We start from the raw sequence: 20,801 nt of genomic DNA on the forward strand, positions 1-20,801 counted from the left end.
ATTTCAGTAATAAAAGTTTACATCTTGCGTACGGTGCTCGGCAGTGATCAAAAAGGATTTAAACTGTGAATTTTTAATCTCTTGTAAACTCAGAGATGGGGATTCAGACAGCAGTTAAATTACCACACGACCTGTTTGTCAAAAAACAGAAGGTACTAATTTGGCCAGGGATTTTTACGCGGGTTGGGTGAGAAAAACACTGATATTATGGATTCGGACGGCACTAAAATCACCGACTTACACCTGTAAATGTTTAAAATACCGGATGAGCCCATGAGAAACAATATTAGCGTCCGAATAGGACTTAACTGACAGTAGCCTATGCTTTCACTGGCCTTTAAAAGAGCGTTTTAATTAAATTAATAATATTGTATAATAATATAATTAAAAATCTAACAACAATCAGTGTAATGACAATGTTATTCTTTGCATGAAAACACTTGAATTAGCCTAATTTAATACTGTCTGGTTGTATTAAAATTTCAGAATTATATTCATATAGACCTGCAACAGTGATAAGGTAAAGCTAAGAGTGGTCCAGACCAACCTTACGAAAGTGTGACTTACAGAAGATATACTTAGCGAACGAACGTTTCGGGAATCGTGCCATAAGGTTAAGAGAGAGGTTAAGAACTACTTAGAGATAAGAACGCTTTGGGAAACCGGGCCCTGTTGGGTATTGGAAATGAGTGAGATTGAAGAAGATTCACAACACTTTAAAAGTTTGAAAGTGTTGTGAAGAAGATTCACAACACTTTCAAACTTTTAAACAAACATTTAAAATGTATCATCTTTATTTTGTTACATTTAATTTGGAGAATAATCCAATCAGAATGAAACCAAATTTTGATAATTTCTATAATAATAATGAGAATAATAATAAGTGATAGTAATAATAAATAACATCAATTATAATAATCATTAAGTGATACAAAAATCATACCAGTGCATTGCCGTATGCCTGTCCATTCAGTCTGGGAATTACAGGTGATTTGTACAGGCTGCTCTGGTTCAAACCCAGGACGACATTTATATTGTATTCTTGAATTGATGTTGTAGTGTGTTCTCTGATCTCCCACAATCTCTGCATTTGGGATGTTTGGTGTTGCGCACATTTTTACTGTAAAACAAAAATATCCATCATTCTAATTTGAATTCATAATATATGCACAAATTGTAAGATTTAATGTCAGCCCATACCAGCACACAGTGGATTTGGTGTCCATCCGTCTCGTGTGCATGTGGCCTTTTCTGCTGTTTTAACATATCTATCCGTGCAATAGTAAAATATTTTAACTCCCAATGTCTTATCTCCCGAGAAGTAATATCCTGGCCTAGACACATGCTGGTCATATGGAACTTCACATCTAATTTCTGAAACCAGATTTACATTATTTTAATATCATGCAGTAAGTTCAGCAATAAATGCAGAAGTGTTTCTCTATAATCTTACCCGCACAAACAGGCTCATAATCCCACTGCCCATTCTCTCGACATGTAAATGATTTGAAGGTTTCTTTTGTTTGAAAGATCCAGTGTTTTTCAGTGCAGGTGATCTCCACACTTTCTCCAGCTCTGAAAATAGTTTTTCCCTCTGGGTAGATCTTTTTTACTCCGAATGTGGTTGACTTAAGCTCACAAGTTACTTCTGTACAAGACATAATTATGTAGAAATAAGGGTAAGAAGAGATGAAGCTTCACAAATGTGTGAAACTGGATTTGCATGCTTTGTCTTTTTAGGAAATGACAAGCGATTCTGACACTTGTTTTTTTTTAAAATCCTTAAATGGAAAAAAAATATAGCTTCCCATAAATAGAGTGCAATTTGAATAAGTCCCTAAATAAGTATAAGCACATTTTTTTATTTATTTTTGAGAACTATTAGATATATTTGCTAAACTATTATATAAAAATTAAGCAAGCAATTAGAAAGTAGTTATTAGTAAGTAGTTTTTTTAATGGATTTTGTAGTTACCAAATAATAATGCTTAGCAAATGCTGTTGCCTCATGATTTTCCCCAATAAAAAAATAAAATTGTAGATTAAAACCCAGAAAACAACATCAGTTGGACACTTTCTACAGCATCACAGGAAGAAAGTAAATAATCTCATTCCATTTTCTCAACTTTTACAAATATTGGTGCGTTGACTCCTTTCATCATTTAGAAAAAAATAAAACTAAGATCAAGCAAATATTTTCTTGAATGCTTTGGAAATATATAATATTAGTTTATTAACTACATACTTGTTTTATTTTAATATTCAGTTTTGAATTTAAGGTTAATGGCTATCTAATTTAAGAATGTTTCAGTGTGACACTAAGAGTTTTTTTTTGCATAATGAAAGCTATATGGATAGAATGATTTTAGTATTATTTCACATATCAATTGTTTATTATGTAATATTGGTGTATTACCATCACATTCTGGGTTCAGAGTCCAGCCAAATTTAGCACATCTGGGGATTCCCTCTCTAGGCTTGAACCCTGGTGAACATCTGTATTTTAATATGGCATCTTTCTGGTATTCTTGCATTTTCTCAACAACATCACCATTTGGTATATCTGGTGCTGTGCATGTTATCTCTGTGTGAAAAGCAAGGGAAAGAGAAATAGTTAAATTGGTGTTTTGAATAAAGCTCAGAAATCTGTGATCATTGGGTGAAGATACAAACAAACAAATAAACAGTGAAATGAACCTTTGCACTTTGGAACGGGTGACTCCATTCGCCCGTCTCTGTGCAGTTAATGTCACTACTTCCGTCTATCTTTGTGTCATTAGATACACACTCAAAGTGAATAACATCACCATAGCCTCCCTCCTCTGTGTTGCCCGATGCAATCACATCCTCATCTGTGCGAATGGCTGGACATCTCACAGCTAGGCAATAAAATATTACAATAAATAAAGTAACCAACAAACCAAACACTTATTTTAGTTATAATTCTCTTGTCATGAGTCACTATAGTTCCGAAGTTTATGACTTAGAGAAAAACAAAAGAAATCAAAAATATCAAAAGACAAAAAAGAAAACTAGTTACTGCATAAAGCGTACCTTTACAGATAGGGAGAGTATTGTCCCATCCTTGAGCTCTGCAGGTACGCTGATTGATTCTGCTTGTCATTTCAAACCTGTGAACACAGTACAAGTGCACACTTTTTACAAGTACAAGGAGTGTTAAACTGAAAAGGACAGTATGCATGTCATACAAGAGAATAAAAAGCATAAAGCACATTTACCCTTTCTTGCAAGTATACAACACTGTTGCTCCAAAAACAAACTCAGATCCTGATATAAGACTAAAATCACCATTTGGTGTGTCCCCTGGGTGACTGCATTTTTTCTCTGCAGAAATCAAACAAGTTTTACTCTGCATTGTAACATTGATTTAATAACCAAAAATGATGTGGTCATTGGTTATGTGGAATTGACTCACTTGCACATGGTCTCTCAATGGATGTCTTCCATTGTCCTTTTTCACATTTTAATCTATACATTCCAGTAAAACCTGTCGCGCAGCTCAGCCTCACTGTTTCACCATCATTGTATGACTCTTTCGCAACTGGTTCTGTGTTTTCATAGTTAATATCTGCTATACGACATTCTGAGAAACACAAACAAATGTTACACAAAGACATTTTGTACATTAAATGCTGAAGCACATGCAAAAATAGGCAACACTTTCTAAATCTACAGTTTGGGAAGTGCATATAATATAACATTTATATTCAAGTCAATAAAATCTAAATTAAAAAGACATTCAAATAAATAACAACAACAAAAAATCACTTGCCTTGACATCGAACACAATTGAAGGAAAACAACCAAAAGACGAAGCCGAGGAGTTTTACTGGAACTCTCATTTTGATCTCAATTCACAAGTACCTTTTTTTTTTTCTGTCTCTGATACTCTTGTCTGCTTGGGGATCAACAAGTTAATCATTTATCAAAGTCAAAGAGAGTTTTTTCTTACACCGGACCACTCTGTGCACAAGCAATATTTCATATAAGTGAGAAAAAAAAAGAAAGAAAAAATCTTATCTGATGAAGCAATTCTTATTTGCCATTTAAACACACCAAAAGAAACGTAACTTTAGAGAAGTCAAAATCCTTGAGTCATAGTTGTTCAACACATGAACATGAAGCAAAGGTTCCAACATGCCATGTTCACCTCTGAACTCTTTAATTCTGTTAATGCTTTTCATGTTCTTCGTGAATCAAATCATAAACATTATGTGGTAAATTAATCTGTCCCATAAAGCATTATGAGTGAGATCGAAGAAGATTCACAACAATTTTGAAGAAGAGTTTGAGCCTTAAAGTATTCGACTGACTGTGCTTAAACTGTTGTTGTCTCTTATGACCTAGATGATCCTCATTATCTCACATAAAAAATAAAAAATAAATTAAAAAAAGAGTTGGAAATGTAAAGGCTGGATGTGATTTACTGGATCTTACTTTTTATGTAAACACTGAATTGTTAAACTCAAAGGTCTTTAACTTTGTTTGCAAATGGTTGTCATGTGATTCTTGGCAAAAAATTAATTATGTTTAAAATAGGACATGAAAAATTAATACAAATGTATTTTTTTCCCCAATAAATATTGATAAAAAGAGTTCTTGTGACTGTGAAAATAAATGTCAAACTAAATATTATAAGAAGTTTATAAGTAAAGTTCTGAGGTTTGTGATTTTGTAACCCTGTTATCAGAATTTGAGATGTGTAAATACTAAACACCCTGAATTGAATAGATTATTTTATAGCAATAAGAATAACATACATTTTCCTATTTTTTTAAGGAAACATACACAGTTTTGAGGGTTAAATTGAGGAACGATTAAGCTGATAAAATTAAGAAAAAAAGGCTACCTATTTATTTTAAGAGAATTTGATCAATTATGCGGTTTTAGAGACACCATTGTTAGTTCCCAGGATGCTTTGCACATGGCTGGAAATGGAGAGTACATGTTGAAATGAAGTGTTATTTTATGTGTTTTTGAGCAAAGGGAAACATCTGTTAATGTTTAATGTTCAGTTGATTAAAATGGGTTTTTTGTCTATTATGTTGAAGTTTTGATCAGAAGATTGTGCAGAAGAGTAGGGCTTATGGTTAGGTTGTGAATAACTGCATGTATTGATAATCTGAAGCATGTTGCTTTGTTCATTGAGCAATAACTTTGCTATAATGCTAGTGCTGTAACAAGTTTGTTTCTGTGCTGAGCAGCATACAGTCTTTATACAATAGAAGTCAAAGACAAATATAAACAGGTTATTTCCATTCACTCTAATTCACACACTTTTGAGCATCAACTTATTAAAAAAAACATATTATAGACTAAATAATTTAGGGGATTTTACATAATTTATTCAAGTAGATTCCATGAATGAAATCAAGCCTTAACTAAAAAATATCTGTGTAATATTGTTATCAAAAGGAAATAACAATAAAAAATGTTTTACAGCGCTGTGATGTTTGTAAAATAAAATGGAGAAAATAGAATGCGATTATTTGTCTTGTTCCTGTTAATTTTCCTATTCCAAATAATGTCACAATTTTTATCCTTTTTTCTCCGCTCAAAATAATGGATGACTGCTAAATATCTGCTTTAAGAATTCAATGATCAATTGCACCACCAAGTGGTCCTTCTATAAACTTAAAATGTATGATTGCATTTATTATTTTAAAATATACACCATGATTTGAATGTATATTGACTGCGACAGACAAAAAGATTGTCAGCAGTTTCATCAGAATATTAACCAACCAATCTCTGAACCCGTGGTTAATGTAAAAAGTTATGAATAGAAGGGAGCACTAGTCGTAATTATTTTCCCCACACTGTCAAAAGCACTTTGTAATGTCACATATATAAACCAAGTATTTTTGTACATTTTACAGTGATATCTGTATGAATTTGTAGTCAAGTGTACCAGCTCTTAAGCACTATTTTTAAATATAATAAATGGCTGACTGTACATTATCCCACTGATTGCACGGCTACTCACCAGATAAAAATAAAATAAAATACGTAGACATCAAATATGAAACTTATCTGTATATTATTCTAAAGCTTCTGCAAAAAATACTAGTCCATTACAAAACAGCCTTGCAACACGACGAACACCACAACATGAGTACAGAATAGTATAGGGGTTGCACAGACTAGACCTTTCAACTTTAATGCTTTGCTGTGACGTTTTAAGCTTGACACTAGTCACTGATCATGTGTTTTTGACACCAATGACACTTGCAGAAGGCCTTCAGTTATGGAAGCATATGGGTAGCAATATTCAATTTGAAATGTAAAATGCAAAATGGCAATGCATTTCTGTATTTAAATTTTCCATTACATTTGTGCAACGTTGGTGCAAAATGAAAAATCAATTATATAATTTACATTTGCCATGTCATACACTAGTTTTAAAATGTAAATTGAATACATATTTTAATGCTTTATAAGTTGCAAAATGAAAATGAATTAAAGAAATTATTAGACATGCCTAACATGTTCAAGCAAAGACTGTAGCAAAATTATCATTTAAATGTTATTTTTCTTAATTGCATTTACTCTCATATTTAAGACACTTGCGATTGCATTTTCATTACATTTACATTTACATTTTACATTTATTCATTTAGCTGACGCTTTTATCCAAAGCGACTTACAATTGTTATATATATGTCAGAGGTCGCACGCCTCTGGAGCAACTAGGGGTTAAGTGTCTTGCTCAGGGACACATTGGTGTCTCACAGTGGATTCGAACCCGGGTCTCTCACACCAAAGGCAAGTGTCTTATCCATTGCGCCACACCACCCACATGTCATTAAATGTCCCGCAATGAATGTAGCAAAATTCAGTGTGCAAATTGAGAATGCATTCCTAGCCGATCACATCCCCACCCCCTCCTGCCCCATCAATAGGGACTTTAAGCAACAGCTGCTGATGGAATGGCAACGGCAGCCGGAAGTAAACGGTTAACTGCCGTAGCTAAAGAGCGCAAAAATCACTAAGCAACAGTAAAGAGGACGGCGTAGGGGATAATTTAATCATCAGACAAAATACAAAAAGAAAGTGATTTTAAAAAGTAAGAGAAGGGTCCGTGTACCTTCGGATAATTTGTTTTTTCGTTTTTGTTTAAAAAACGGAAAAACGAAGAAACCGTTAGTTTATTGCATATTCAAACCTTCTCGTGGACATAAAAAACGAGTTTCAGTTTCTTTTATTTATATTTTTTATTTTGTTTTCATCACACGTTGTTCTAATGCATCAAATGAAAATACAATAAAACCAAAAACGAAAAATGAAGGTTTTTAATGCACAAAGTGCGTATTATTTCACCGGAAGTTTACTGTATCCCTGGTTACTGGCGCTTGCGATCTATGCTTGCGACAAACAAGGTGGCGTTCTTCAATCAAGATGGGGTCAGTCCTGGAAAATCACGCTGAAAACATAGTTAATATGATAAATAATGGAGCAACGTATTCTGATGTTTCCACTGCCTTGGCGTCCATTGGAATTGAAAGAGGCCATTCTGTGGCCAGCATAAAGAAGTTCATTGGCGACCGCAACCTGGTAAAGAGAGGGCATTTGTCGGATGATCATTTGGAGGTGGCAGTGGCCAGTGCTATTCGAGAGGTGAGATTATTTTTTATAATCCTGCTGCTGCTGCTACTACTAAGGGATGTGTACTGTCCGCCTGCAATTTGACATATCCGGTTTAATATTATTTCGTACAGACTGGACCGTCTTTTGGCCGAAAAATGATGACGGGTTACCTTGCCTCAAAGGGACTCCGCGTTTCAGAACGCCGCGTTGGATCAGCACTGAGGCTTGTCCATCAACCTTACCACCAAGCTCGTTTACAGGTGCCTATTTCACAGTGTTATCTGTCTTTTCAGTTTAATTGTGTAATAATGTATGCAGTGTTTGATTAGTATGTGTATAGTAAAATTGGGTTATGAGGAATTAATACAATACTAATCAAAGACTGCACAATTAAACTGAATAGACAACACGTTGTGTATGTTACATTATTAACCTTAATGAACTAGTAAACTCATACATTTATTACCATTTAAATTCCCAGGGAGCACGAAACTTAAACCCAGTTCCTTACAATGCTGAGTATTTTGGTCACAAAATACATATTGACCAAAACGAGAAACTCGTAATGTTCGGAGTTACGCATGTGATCGCAGTTGATGGGTACAGCTACAGAGTCGTTGGGCATGCAACCATGCCTGTCAAGAACAACCTTACTATCTATGAGGAGGTGTACAGGTTAGTTGGAAAAACCCCTGTAATAAGAAATCATTAGTAAAATGAAATACTAGTTGAGTTCTGGTGTTAAATGTGTGTTGTTTGAGTCATTCAGCTCAACTAATAGATATGTGTTTTAATATCAACTGTATGCTTTTAGGATTTGAGCCATTTTTATGAACGCTTTCCTTATTGTGTTTCAGACCAGCTGTTCTGGGGTGCGTTTCCCGAAAGCATCGTTAGCCAACTATGGTCGCAAGTTCATCGCAATGTCCATTGAACTCTATTGGTAACGACGGAACTTGCGACCATAGTTGGCCAACGATGCTTTCGGGAAACGCACCCCTGACCAATGGAATCTGGGACCAAGTACGTGTAGACTGTGGGAAAGAATTTTATTTATGTCTCTTTATGCAAGAGATACTAGCTGCATACAGATTTAACACAGTAAGGGAGCCTTACAAGCAGACACCTTCAACAAAGGTGAGTAGTAAAAAAAAAAAAATCAATTGTTTGAAACCTGTGGTAGGCCCTCTATAAGTTAATGTTTTTGATTCATATATTCAGTACGCTTAAAAGTGGTTGACTGCAAGATTGTAATTTTAAGTTTTAAATCAGAACCACAGGATTGAGCGAATGTGGCCGGAGATAAACAACCGAGTCAATTACCCTATTAAGGAGGCTTTGATTCAGCTGACTGACCAGGAAATGATTGACATGGAGGACCCCACCACTCGCTATTGTGTGTCTGATCTCGCATGCCAGATAGGCCGTATTGGTGTAGGAAGAGTAGTGGACTCGTGGAATGCCCACAGAATACCAGGTATTCTTATTCTTATTAGCAACCTTTTTTTTTTTTTGAGAGACAAACTAAAAACACTTAATTTTTTGCAGGGAGAGGTGTCCCAAATGCCTTGGGAGAAGGCGGTTGCTTCAAAAAGTTAAGTGAAGACCTGCTACCCAATTCCATAGTTGCTGCAAACATGTACTTACAAGAGATGGGATCCTCTCTGACCACACCAACAACATTTGGCATCTACCCTTTCTTAACAGAAGAGGACTGTGCATATGCAGAGCAGTCCTTTATTGATCGGTTTCCTGACCTGTCTGTCCTCTACAACAGTGTAATTAACAACAATTACAGAAATTTTCAGGAAGCAGTTATGTGCCTTATTAACATTACTCACCGATATTCAAATCCTTAAAGGCAGTGTATCTACATGCACTCTTTGTGAAGATAGTGGAATTACATTTTTTGATTATATTTTTAAATAAGATTGTGGGTCTCATTTTGTGAACCAAATTTAGTGAATTAAGTCTTCTTAATGAACATTTCTATTTTTTTGTTAAGATTTGTACAACCAGTAGCTGTAATTGAGCAAATTAAAGTTTATCAAGCAAGTACTTGTTTGAACAAAACATTTATTAAAACACATTCATTGAACAATGTTAAGTACAATTTTTATACCAATGAGGGAAGACAAATAAAACATCTTAAAAGGTTAACGCTCCTTAATTCTTTGCCCTGGAATGTATGCAAAGCTCTGTGAATGTGTGGGATTTCACAACCTGGAACTTCTTCCCTGGAAAACAAACACCTTACCAATTCTAGTACAACTACAGTATCTATAAGTTGGCATGATACGTTTTGTTTTGTTTTTTTCGTGAAATTTTACAACCTGGAACATTGTTGTACTGAAGTATTATTTTATAAACTCCACTGCAGAACGAAAAAAAAAAAAAAAAAAAAAAAACTGTACGTAGTTAGAGATTTTAAATTTGTGTGCAATTACACACTCTGGAACACTTTTACAGGAACAATTTTACATGCTCCATATCAGAAAAAAAAAAAATAATTAGGTAAGGATTTTACTTTTGTGTGCAATTTCACATCCTAGAACACTGTGTCTATAAGGAAAAAATACTTCTTCAGAGAAGCATTTTACAACACATTTCAAACTAACTCTTTCACAACATCTAGAACAGTTGACAGACCAGCCACCCTGATTATGTTTACCACAGAGAACTCAGACCTGCACTTCAAACATTGGTTTGATGTTAATGTCACCGGGTGAAAACCTGGCAAATCCAAAAAGATTCCTCATTGGTTCTAATTCTGGCTCTGTTGAGTGTTGGCCATAACGAGCGCCAGCTGAATCAAATCAGCTGCGCTTCATTGAAGCATGTGCTCAGGAAAAGGAGCATAAAAACGGAGTGTTTGAGCAGTGTGGCAGGTTGGGCAGGCAGCAGTGTGTGTTCTGACAGCGGCGGTGAAATAAAAAGGCTGAAGGTTTAATGTCGGATCGGAGTTCTACTGTGAGATTCCCCGAGGCATGCTCATTTGGTGAGTTTTCTGAAGAAACCACGAACAGCAACGCGATGAAGTAAGTGAGAAAGTTATACAGAAGGAAAACAAAAAGGAGAGTGACTGGCAGAAGTGAGAGAGGAAACCGCTGCAGGAAAAGTTAAGTGCACTCTTCATTTGATTACCCGTTGAGAAGACCACATTTGAAGATTGACCATCACCAGTGTGCAACTAACCTTTGTTTGAGGGCAGCGTGTGTGATTTTGTTGACAGAACGAAGCATAGTAACGGGGACAGCTGGGAGGATCGCTGATGTGTTCATGCTGATCTTCTGAAAACATTATTCCTCGAGTCATCCACCCTACAGAGAGAAGAGAAACGAGTCGATTAATCACTGTGGAGATGAAGTGAGTTTTTGCAGTGTCTGAAAGAGTGAAGTGTACACGTGTGAAGATTTACAAGAGTGATTTATGCACAAGTGTGGTGAGATCAAACGACTGCGATTCCTCTGAAACTTTGATGGATGAATATTGACTTATGACTGTGAAGATTTCTTCAAATTGATCTGTCTAAAGCTGTGTCCAGGTTCCCACTCGAGTGTATGGTGTGGAGGGAAAGAGCTCAACGCACCCCGAGTACCACACTCCACGAGCACTGTCTCTCACGTCCATGAAAGTCCAGTCTCACAAACTCTCCTAACGACGCCGCTCTGCTGCGCACGGAACGAGAGCAAAGGCGGGTAAATTACCACAGTCCTGTCTCACTTGTTATTATCTGAGCACCGTCACTGTCTGTCCCTCAGAAGAGGTGAGGAAGCTGCTGTCATTCGATCGGCTGTTCCATGAACACGTCCCCAAGCCGAGTCTGAGCACCGTCACTGTCTGTCCCTCCGAAGAGGTGAGGAAGCTGCTGTCATTCGATCGGCTGTTCCATGAACACGTCCCCAAGCCGAGTCTGAGCACCGTCACTGTCTGTCCCTCCGAAGAGGTGAGGAAGCTGCTGTCATTCGATCGGCTGTTCCATGAACACGTCCCCAAGCCGAGTCTGAGCACCGTCACTGTCTGTCCCTCCGAAGAGGTGAGGAAGCTGCTGTCATTCGATCGGCTGTTCCATGAACACGTCCCCAAGCCGAGTCTGAGCACCGTCACTGTCTGTCCCTCCGAAGAGGTGAGGAAGTTGCTGTCATTCGATCGGCTGTTCCATGAACACGTCCACAAGCCGAGTCTGAGCACCGTCACTGTCTGTCCCTCCGAAGAGAAGAGGTGAGGAAGTTGCTGTCATTCGATCGGCTGCCCTAAGAACATCTTCACGAGCCGAATACTTACCTGCTCTGTCTGTGGGGGAAAGCTGAAGGCGAGAAGAAGCCTCTGTCCGTCCTATAAGCACATTCTGACGAGTCGGAGAAACGAGAAGAAATTACTGTCTGTCCCACAAGCACTTTTCTGACGAGTCGAAAAGACGAGAAGAAGCCATTGTCCCACCTACGAGCCAGAGAGAAGAGGAATATCCTCTTCCCAAACCAGGTTCCAGCCCCGAACATTCTCAGCACTGTTTTTATTGTTTTAAATTAATAAAAAGAAAAACTTACCTTCCAAAGTCATTCTGTTGTCCGCCTCTGGTGTCTGCTCCTCCGGAGTGTGGTAATTGTCCCTCGGCCCTAACATCGGTTACATAACTTTGCTGGAAGATCCTGCTAATGCTGTGAGTTACACGTGTCTATTCCTCCCTCTGTCTGAGTCCAGTGAAGAGCCTGCTAATGCTTGAAGGGCCTGCTAATGCTGTGAGTTACACGTGTCTATTCCTCCCTCTGTCTGAGTCCAGCGAAGAGCCTGCTAATGCTTGAAGGGCCTGCTAATGCTGTGAGTTACACGTGTCTATTCCTCCCTCTGTCTGAGTCCAGCGAAGAGCCTGCTAATGCTGTGCTGAGAAACGCGAAGAGAACGCTGAAGAAGAGAACGCGGAAGCTGTGAATTATGTTCATTCATCTCTCTGTCTGAAGGTGCTGAGAAACGCGAAGAGAACGCTGAAGAAGAGAACGCGGAAGCTGTGAATTATGTTCATTCCTCTCTCTGTCTGAAGGTGCTGAGAAACGCGAAGAGAACGCTGAAGAAGAGAATGCGGAAGCTGTGAATTATGTTCATTCCTCTCTCTGTCTGAAGGTGCTGAGAAACGCGAAGAGAACGCTGAAGAAGAGAACGCGGAAGCTGTGGATTATGTCCATTCCTCTCTCTGTCCGAAGGTGCTGAGAAACGCGAAGAGAACGCTGAAGAAGAGAACGCGGAAGCTGTGAATTATGTTCATTCCTCTCTCTGTCTGAAGGTGCTGAGAAACGCGAAGAGCTCGCTGAAGAAGAGAATGCGGAAGCTGTGAATTATGTTCATTCCTCTCTCTGTCCGAAGGTGCTGAGAAACGCGAAGAGGACGCTGAAGAAGAGAACGCGGAAGCTGTGAATTATGTTCATTCCTCTCTCTGTCTGAAGGTGCTGAGAAACGCGAAGAGCTCGCTGAAGAAGAGAATGCGGAAGCTGTGAATTATGTTCATTCCTCTCTCTGTCCGAAGGTGCTGAGATGCATGAAGAGAAAGCCGAAGAGACTTTTTAAGATTGTTTTTATTATTTAATAAAGAGTATATTTATTTTGAATCCTGTGTCCCCCATTTCCTTTGTGTCCACGGCCAGCTCCTCAGGGACGGCACGCAAGTGAAGGGGTGGGCGGCCCGCTGGCGCTCCACCCCGACCTGTGACAAATGGCGTAGTCGGCAGGATTGCCGCCCTGAGTTGAGCGACCGTGGGCCGAAGGCATGGCGACCATTTTTTTTTTCCTCTTTTTTTTTTTTGTTTGTTTTTGCTTTGTTTTTGGTTTTTTTCTTTTCTTTTTTTTTTCTTCAGCATCCCGCTCCAGGGACTGGAGCGGATTGGTGGGGGAGGATGTCACCGGGTGATTAAAAAGAAAGAAAATGAGCGGCAGGTGTGGAGGGGGAGGAGCTAGAGCGCTGATTGGGGCACATGCTCCCAAAGTTGGGTATAAAAGGCCATTTGGAGGAGAGAGAAGGGCACGGTGAGAGGTGAGGCGCGCAGTACGTGAGCGGCCGTGGCCGCGGTCGCGGCGGGAGGCCGCGGGAGAGAGAGGACGAGAGAGAGACAGACGAGAGAGACAGACGAGAGAGACAGACGAGAGAGACAGATGAGAGAGACAGATGAGAGAGCCAGAGAGAACTTCGGCTGGATTGCGGGCGGAGGCCTTGGTGCACTGTGGGTCTGTTGAGTTGCAGTTTTATTGTGGAAATGCGCATGAGTGAAACCTTACCGTGTGTGGTGGAAATGTGAGTGTGGGAATTGTTTCTGCTGTTCACCCGCAATCACAGCTGTCCATTCCTCCCTCTGTCTGAGTCCAGTGAAGAGCCTGCTAATGCTGTGAGTTACACATGTCTATTCCTCTCTCTGTCTGAGTCCAGTGGAGAGCCTGCTGATGCTGTGAGTTACACGTGTCCATTCCTCCCTCTGTCTGAGTTCAGTGAAGAGCCTGCTAATGCTGTGAGCTACACGTGTCTATTCCTCTCTCTGTCTGAGTCCAGTGAGGAGCCTGCTAATGCTGTGAGTTACACGTGTCCATTCCTCCCTCTGTCTGAGTTCAGTGAAGAGCCTGCTAATGCTGTGAGTTACACGTGTCCATTCCTCCCTCTGTCTGAGTCCAGTGAAGAGCCTGCTAATGCTGTGAGTTACACGTGTCTATTCCTCTCTCTGTCTGAGCCCAGTGAAGAGCCGGCTAATGCTGGAAGATCCTGCTAATGCTGTGAGTTACACGTGTCTATTCCTCCCTCTGTCTGAGTCCAGTGAAGAGCCTGCTAATGCTTGAAGGGCCTGCTAATGCTGTGAGTTACACGTGTCTATTCCTCCCTCTGTCTGAGTCCAGCGAAGAGCCTGCTAATGCTTGAAGGGCCTGCTAATGCTGTGAGTTACACGTGTCTATTCCTCCCTCTGTCTGAGTCCAGTGAAGAGCCTGCTAATGCTGTGCTGAGAAACGCGAAGAGAACGCTGAAGAAGAGAACGCGGAAGCTGTGAATTATGTCCATTCCTCTCTCTGTCCGAAGGTGCTGAGAAACGCGAAGAGAACGCTGAAGAGAACGCGGAAGCTGTGAATTATGTTCATTCCTCTCTCTGTCTGAAGGTGCTGAGAAACGCGAAGAGAACGCTGAAGAAGAGAACGCGGAAGCTGTGGATTATGTCCATTCCTCTCTCTGTCCGAAGGTGCTGAGAAACGCGAAGAGAACGCTGAAGAGAACGCGGAAGCTGTGAATTATGTTCATTCCTCTCTCTGTCTGAAGGTGCTGAGAAACGCGAAGAGAACGCTGAAGAAGAGAACGCGGAAGCTGTGGATTATGTCCATTCCTCTCTCTGTCCGAAGGTGCTGAGAAACGCGAAGAGGACGCTGAAGAGAATGCGGAAGCTGTGAATTATGTTCATTCCTCTCTCTGTCTGAAGGTGCTGAGAAACGCGAAGAGAACGCTGAAGAAGAGAACGCGGAAGCTGTGAATTATGTTCATTCCTCTCTCTGTCCGAAGGTGCTGAGATGCATGAAGAGAAAGCCGAAGAGACTTTTTAAGATTGTTTTTATTATTTAATAAAGAGTATATTTATTTTGAATCCTGTGTCCCCCATTTCCTTTGTGTCCACGGCCAGCTCCTCAGGGACGGCACGCAAGTGAAGGGGTGGGCGGCCCGCTGGCGCTCCACCCCGACCTGTGACATTAATGCCCATTCTTCAATGCAAGCTCTACACCCAATGATGCTCCGGCAACATTCGGACAGCATTGGCTCACTGATGATGTCTGTAAAAGAATGGAGGATATGCATTAAAACTATTTCAACATTTTTTGTTGCCTACATTTTAGCATGTTGAGGTATACTGGAGTATATACTGATTGCAAAGTAAGTTGCAAAATAAAAATATTTAAGAAGCACTATTCATTCTTTAGTAAAACTAAGTAAAAGAAAAGCTGGTAAAGGAAAAGTTGTTCAGTTTTGTTCAGTTCATTGCTTAGCCATTTGGAGTCAAATTCACGCACACATCCATAAAAAGAAAAAGTGTAGTGTAGTCCAGGGTGTGTGAATGCTGCACACAAATATGGCAAGTTACACTACTCTCAATAAGTTAGGGATATTGTTATTTACATGAGTGCTATTCCTATTTGGTCTGAATTTTAATGAAATAAGTAAAAGTATCCTTTGATATTAATAATAATGAATGAGAAGAAACACCATTTTCATTAGTGTAATATTTATTACCCCAAAAATGTAGACAATAACAAGGGTAGCCCCAAATGACAAAAATTGACAATGTCAGTAGCGGGTGTTTCCACCATTTGCCGCAATGACAGCTTGACAGTGACGTCTCATGCTCCTCACTAGCCTCATGAGGCAATGCGTTCCACTCTTCCACAAGTGCTGCACGCAGTTCTGCCAGGTCACGTGGGGGTGGGGTACGATCATCCAGTCTGCTTCAGCTGGTCCCAAACGTGCTCTATGGGGTTCAGGTCAGGGGACATTGCTGGCCATACCATATGAGGCACCCCGACTTCCTGAAGTCGAGCTGTGACAATTCTGGCAAGATGTGGTGGAGTTCTATGATATGATGATGATGATGGGTTCTATGATGTCTCTGAGGTAAGAACGTGCAGTGACTGAGCCATCTACAATAACCAAATCAGTTTTGCGCAGACTGGTGATGCCTGCCCAGACTGTTACACCTCCTCCACCAAAGCTACCCCTGGGGACCATGTTGACCTCGGCGTCTCGCTCACCTCGCCTTCTAAAGCAACACTGAGTGTCGGGTCACCTTGCACAGAAATGATGGTCGTCAGTGTTGCTGGAGAAGGCGAGGTGAGCGAGACGTCGCTGTCAAGCTATCATTGCAGCAAATGGTGGAAACACTGACATTGTCAATTTTTGTTATTGTTTACATTTATGGGGTAATAAATATTACACAAATGAAAATGGTGTTTCTTCTCATTCATTATTAGTAATATCAAAGGATACTTTTACTTGTTTCATTAAAATTCAGACCAAATAGGAATAGCACTCATGTAAATAACAATATCCCTAACTTATTATTGTGAGTAGTGTATTTTAACTATAAACCCTTAAAGGGATAGTTCACCCAATTCATTCATGATTTACTCACCATCAAGCCATCCTAGGTGTATATGACTCTTCTTTCACATCAGACATACATTTAAAAATATCCTTAGTCCTCCAAGGTTTATAATGTTTGTGAATCGCAGCCCAAATTAAAAAAAAAAAAAAAAAAAAATGCATCCATAAAAAAATGCAACCATAAAAAAATTAATCCATACGACTCCAGGGGGATAATAAAGGCCTTCTGAAGCGAATCAATGCATTTGTGTAAGACAAAGATCCTCCTTTAAAACATTTGGGCTGTCATTCATAACTATTATAAACCTTGAAGGACTAAGGATATTTTTAAATACATCTCTGTTCATCTAAAAGATAGTCATATACACCAAGGATGGCTTGCGGGTGAATAAAGCTTGGGATCATTTTCATTTTTGGGTGAACTATCCCTTTAAGTGTGTGGTAAATTGTGAAGTTAATACATCAAACCCTTGGCGTCTCATACCTCTACAAACAAGGCAGGTGAAGGCCTCCTTGAGCTGTGATGCCTGCTGCATGTTGACTTGGTTTCTTTCCCTTGTGGCCAGTGTGTTGAGCTCCCGGAGTCTGACAGAAACACTCTCCAGACCTTGAGATGCCTCCAACACCTCCTCAATCTTTTCCAAAATGTCCTGCAATCCAGAATCTTCTTCCCTACACACACATAATATATATCAGTGGTTCCCAACCACATTCCTGGAGGCCCACCAACACTGCACATTTTGCATGTCTCCTCAAACACACCTGATTAAGGTTATCAGCTCATGATAGATAGATAGATAGATAGATATATAGATAGATAGATAGATATGCTTGTTTGTAACTTGATCAATAATTATACATTTCAATAACATTTACCTGGATTAATAACAAACAAAATAAAAAAAAAACTTAATAGATCCAATAAAATAATATTAATCACCTCATCCTTTTTCGTCTGTGTTGAAGCCTGGAAAAATGGCTAATGAGCATCGCGTTGATTTTTCTAGAGGTTTGTCTCCAATACTGGGAACCTTAACACATACAGTACACACAAAGGACACTACGTCAGTAACAGAATTACTAAAGAAATAACAATACAATATAATACATATCGTGAGAGTTTTGTTACCTCGTGTTCCTTCTGAATCCATTATTTCGTTCCAGTTTGAATCCAGCAACACAGGAGATTCTGTAGTCCTTAGGTCAGCTTGAAGTTTCTGAACAATGCCTGTAACACTGGCCTCAGCTTCAGTAAACCTTACAACCACAACACTTTTGGGAACTGGTTTGCCATCTAGCACTTCTGCAATATTTATTGCTCTGAAATTTGGAAACAGATTTAACATTTGATGAACTCTCTAGTAGTATTTAGTTTACATATAAACCCAGTTAAAAAAACACTCACAGTTAAGTGCAATACTATAAAGTAATAAATAAAAAGAAGGTTTTCAAACCTTGTCCAACTTTGGCTTGCACGGGGCGTTGTTGTGAGAACAGATCCAGATGATGCTGGTCTTGTGAAAGAGAAATGTCGCTGAACTGGTGGTGAAGCAAATGCTGAAGTTGATGGGGTGTTTTGCGGCATCTCAATTGGGTCACCATGGACTTCATAATGAGCCCTTAATGTCAAGTCCAACGAGCTGAAAGACCCTTCAGCATTGGGAAAGATTGCAACGTTTGAATCATCAGTCAAATAGAGACTGTCACTGCTGACCTACACCAGAAAGAACAAGAATTAACCGAGTAAAATCGTATGTCATTTCAAAGCCAGACATATTCAATTCAGTTTAATCAAGTTATGTAGCAGGCCAATGTTGCATCTATAACAGTTCTGTAAAGTAATATGATTGTAAATGTAAAACCTCTGTGCAACAGCAACTTAAAATGTTTCTCTCACCCTTACTTTATATCACTTATGGAAAATATGGGCTGGCATATGTTCTATGCCAGTGCTTCTCATGCTTGGTCCTTGACTTTAGCACTGCACATGTTTCCCTTGTATGCCACATCCATTTTAGAGTACTAGTGAGCTCATCAGGAAGCATTATGTAAGGTGAGTTTGTTGTTTTGGATGTCTCCCATATTTAACACACCTGACATAGTACTCTAAAAACTGAAATAGATGTGCCATAAAAGAAAAATGTGCAGTGCTACATGGCATGAGAAACACTGGCATATAACACATACCAGCCCATATGTTCCACAACTGTTATTAATAACTTAAGGATGAGATATATAAATTGATGTTGCACAGAGGTTTTACATTTACTGCAAAATCACATTACAAAACTTTTATAGATATAAAATTTCCCAGTTATAGAAATCGATTAAAGTGAACTGACAGCTGAGATGTCAAATATATTAGAAGCAAACCTAAAAATCTTTATTAGATTTCGTACATACATTAGCAAAAAGTGTTACAATGCATGTATGGCTCTACATTATTCATACTCACATGCTAATAGGTCATTTACTAAGACCAAACTATTAGTTTAGGACTATTCAATTTCGTTCCTGGAGGGCCATGACCAGCAGAGTTCAGTTCAACTTAATCAAACAAATCAGAACCGTCTACATTGAACATTGATTATTACAGGCAGGTGTGTTTTATTAGGGTTGTTGAACTCCAGGAACATAAAGGAATAGCCCTGTACTAGTTAACTTAGCTTGTTGCCATAGTAGTTAACTTATTTAACCCCCTTTAAAATGACCTTTCTGTGAGTCTTGCAAACCTACCAGAAATATGCGCGAAATTTTTTCAGAACGCATATCTTCATCTTTCAGAGTGACTCTTTTGTTTCCATGAAAAAGCACGTATGTATCCATTTTATTCGCACGTGGAGGTGATAAGTGAACTAGAAGTGAAGCCTAATTGCGCGTGCGCGAGTGGATACTTCCGGTGAAATAATACGCACTTTGTGCATTAAAAACCTTCATTTTTCGTTTTTGGTTTTATTGTATTTTCATTTGATGCATTAGAACAACGTGTGATGAAAACAAAATAAAAAATATAAATAAAAGAAACTGAAACTCGTTTTTATGTCCAGGAGAAGGTTTGAATATGCAATAAACTAACGGTTTCCTCGTTTTTCCGTTTTTTAAACAAAAACGAAAAAACAAATTATCCGAAGGTACACGGACCGAGAAGGGTTGCTTTTGGCATTTAATGATATACAGAAATGATCACAATGCCACATAACGTCTCGGTTACGTATGTTGAGGTGGGAACGGAGACGTTACGTCAGTGACGACGAATGGGGTTTCGCTTAGAAAGCCTCTCACCTTTGAGTATACAAAACGAGCCAATGGCAAGAAAATGCCATGGAATCCGTGTATCATTCGTTCAATCGTTTTTTGATTATATATTGAAAGTAGAAAAATGAGAAAACAGTTCCTTTTTCGATTTTTCATTTTTTCCAAAAAAACGAAAAACAAGAATTCAGCTTGATTTTTCGTTTTTCGTTCTGAGGTAGCAAAATTAATAAACAGCTGGAAAATTCGATTTCTACACGTGGGCGGGAATGAAACGCCCCTTTCCTCTGATTTGTCAGCCGAAGATCAAACTGTCCCGTCATCAGCTCTTCCTCAGTTCTGCACTGCAGAATAAGAGTCCTCCGTTGTGTGGATTCTTAACGCGTTTATTGCAACTTTTTCATGTTTTCCATCAACGAGACTCGACACAACCCGTACTGGGGAATAGACTAGACGGGGCTTTCTTCTTTGTAGACCAGAGTTCTCAAGTGCCAGGGGATTGCTATTTTCATATTTTCCGAACTGTAAAGTTTTTTTTATTTTTTTATCATGAACCACGCTGAGTTTTATTCCTAAGTGACTATATAATGCATTTTACTTCAAATAATCTAAATGTTGACTTTGAAAAGTAGGCGCGTCCGAAGGCTATTCACTCTATTTTGGTTCATTTTTGGTGTGCGCCAGAAAGATGTTCAAGGAGACTGAGACGCACTAAAGTAGAAATCATGTTGTTTTCTTTATTTTTCAAAGGCATAACATTTTGTAGTCATTTTGAATGTACACAAATAAAAATATATTTTTTTACTGTTTCGAATGACAGAGTAACGAATAA

The 20,801-nt window shown here is 39.0% G+C and overlaps 3 protein-coding genes across 3 annotated transcripts in view; 1 reads left to right on the forward strand and 2 right to left on the reverse strand.

Annotated features, from left to right (window-relative positions):
• LOC307170184 (complement factor H-like) overlaps nt 1-20,801 on the forward strand; it is a 268,514-nt gene that overhangs the window by 151,896 nt on the left and 95,817 nt on the right. The gene's annotated exons all lie outside the window — the stretch shown is intronic.
• LOC307170503 (complement factor H-like) lies at nt 638-3,908 on the reverse strand (the record flags this gene model as incomplete). The annotated part of the gene is made up of 10 exons (XM_079891624.1): nt 3,794-3,908; nt 3,437-3,604; nt 3,240-3,345; nt 3,055-3,131; nt 2,698-2,879; nt 2,417-2,582; nt 1,454-1,648; nt 1,201-1,374; nt 944-1,120; nt 638-669 (listed from the first exon to the last, which is right to left on the reverse strand). Exons 1-10 carry the CDS (start codon nt 3,861-3,863, stop codon nt 638-640), a joined length of 1,347 nt encoding a protein of 448 aa, XP_079747750.1. The 5' UTR covers nt 3,864-3,908.
• On the reverse strand, nt 15,200-19,546 carry LOC307170504 (uncharacterized protein; the record flags this gene model as incomplete). Its single annotated transcript, XM_079891625.1, has 6 exons — nt 19,454-19,546; nt 18,172-18,431; nt 17,847-18,037; nt 17,658-17,748; nt 17,202-17,389; nt 15,200-15,393 (listed from the first exon to the last, which is right to left on the reverse strand). The coding sequence occupies exons 1-6, from the start codon at nt 19,541-19,543 to the stop codon at nt 15,200-15,202; spliced, it is 1,014 nt and encodes a 337-aa protein (XP_079747751.1). The 5' UTR covers nt 19,544-19,546.

This window comes from Squalius cephalus, assembly GCF_949319135.1.
Source record: "Squalius cephalus genome assembly, chromosome: 13".
Classification (NCBI taxonomy): domain Eukaryota; kingdom Metazoa; phylum Chordata; class Actinopteri; order Cypriniformes; family Leuciscidae; genus Squalius; species Squalius cephalus.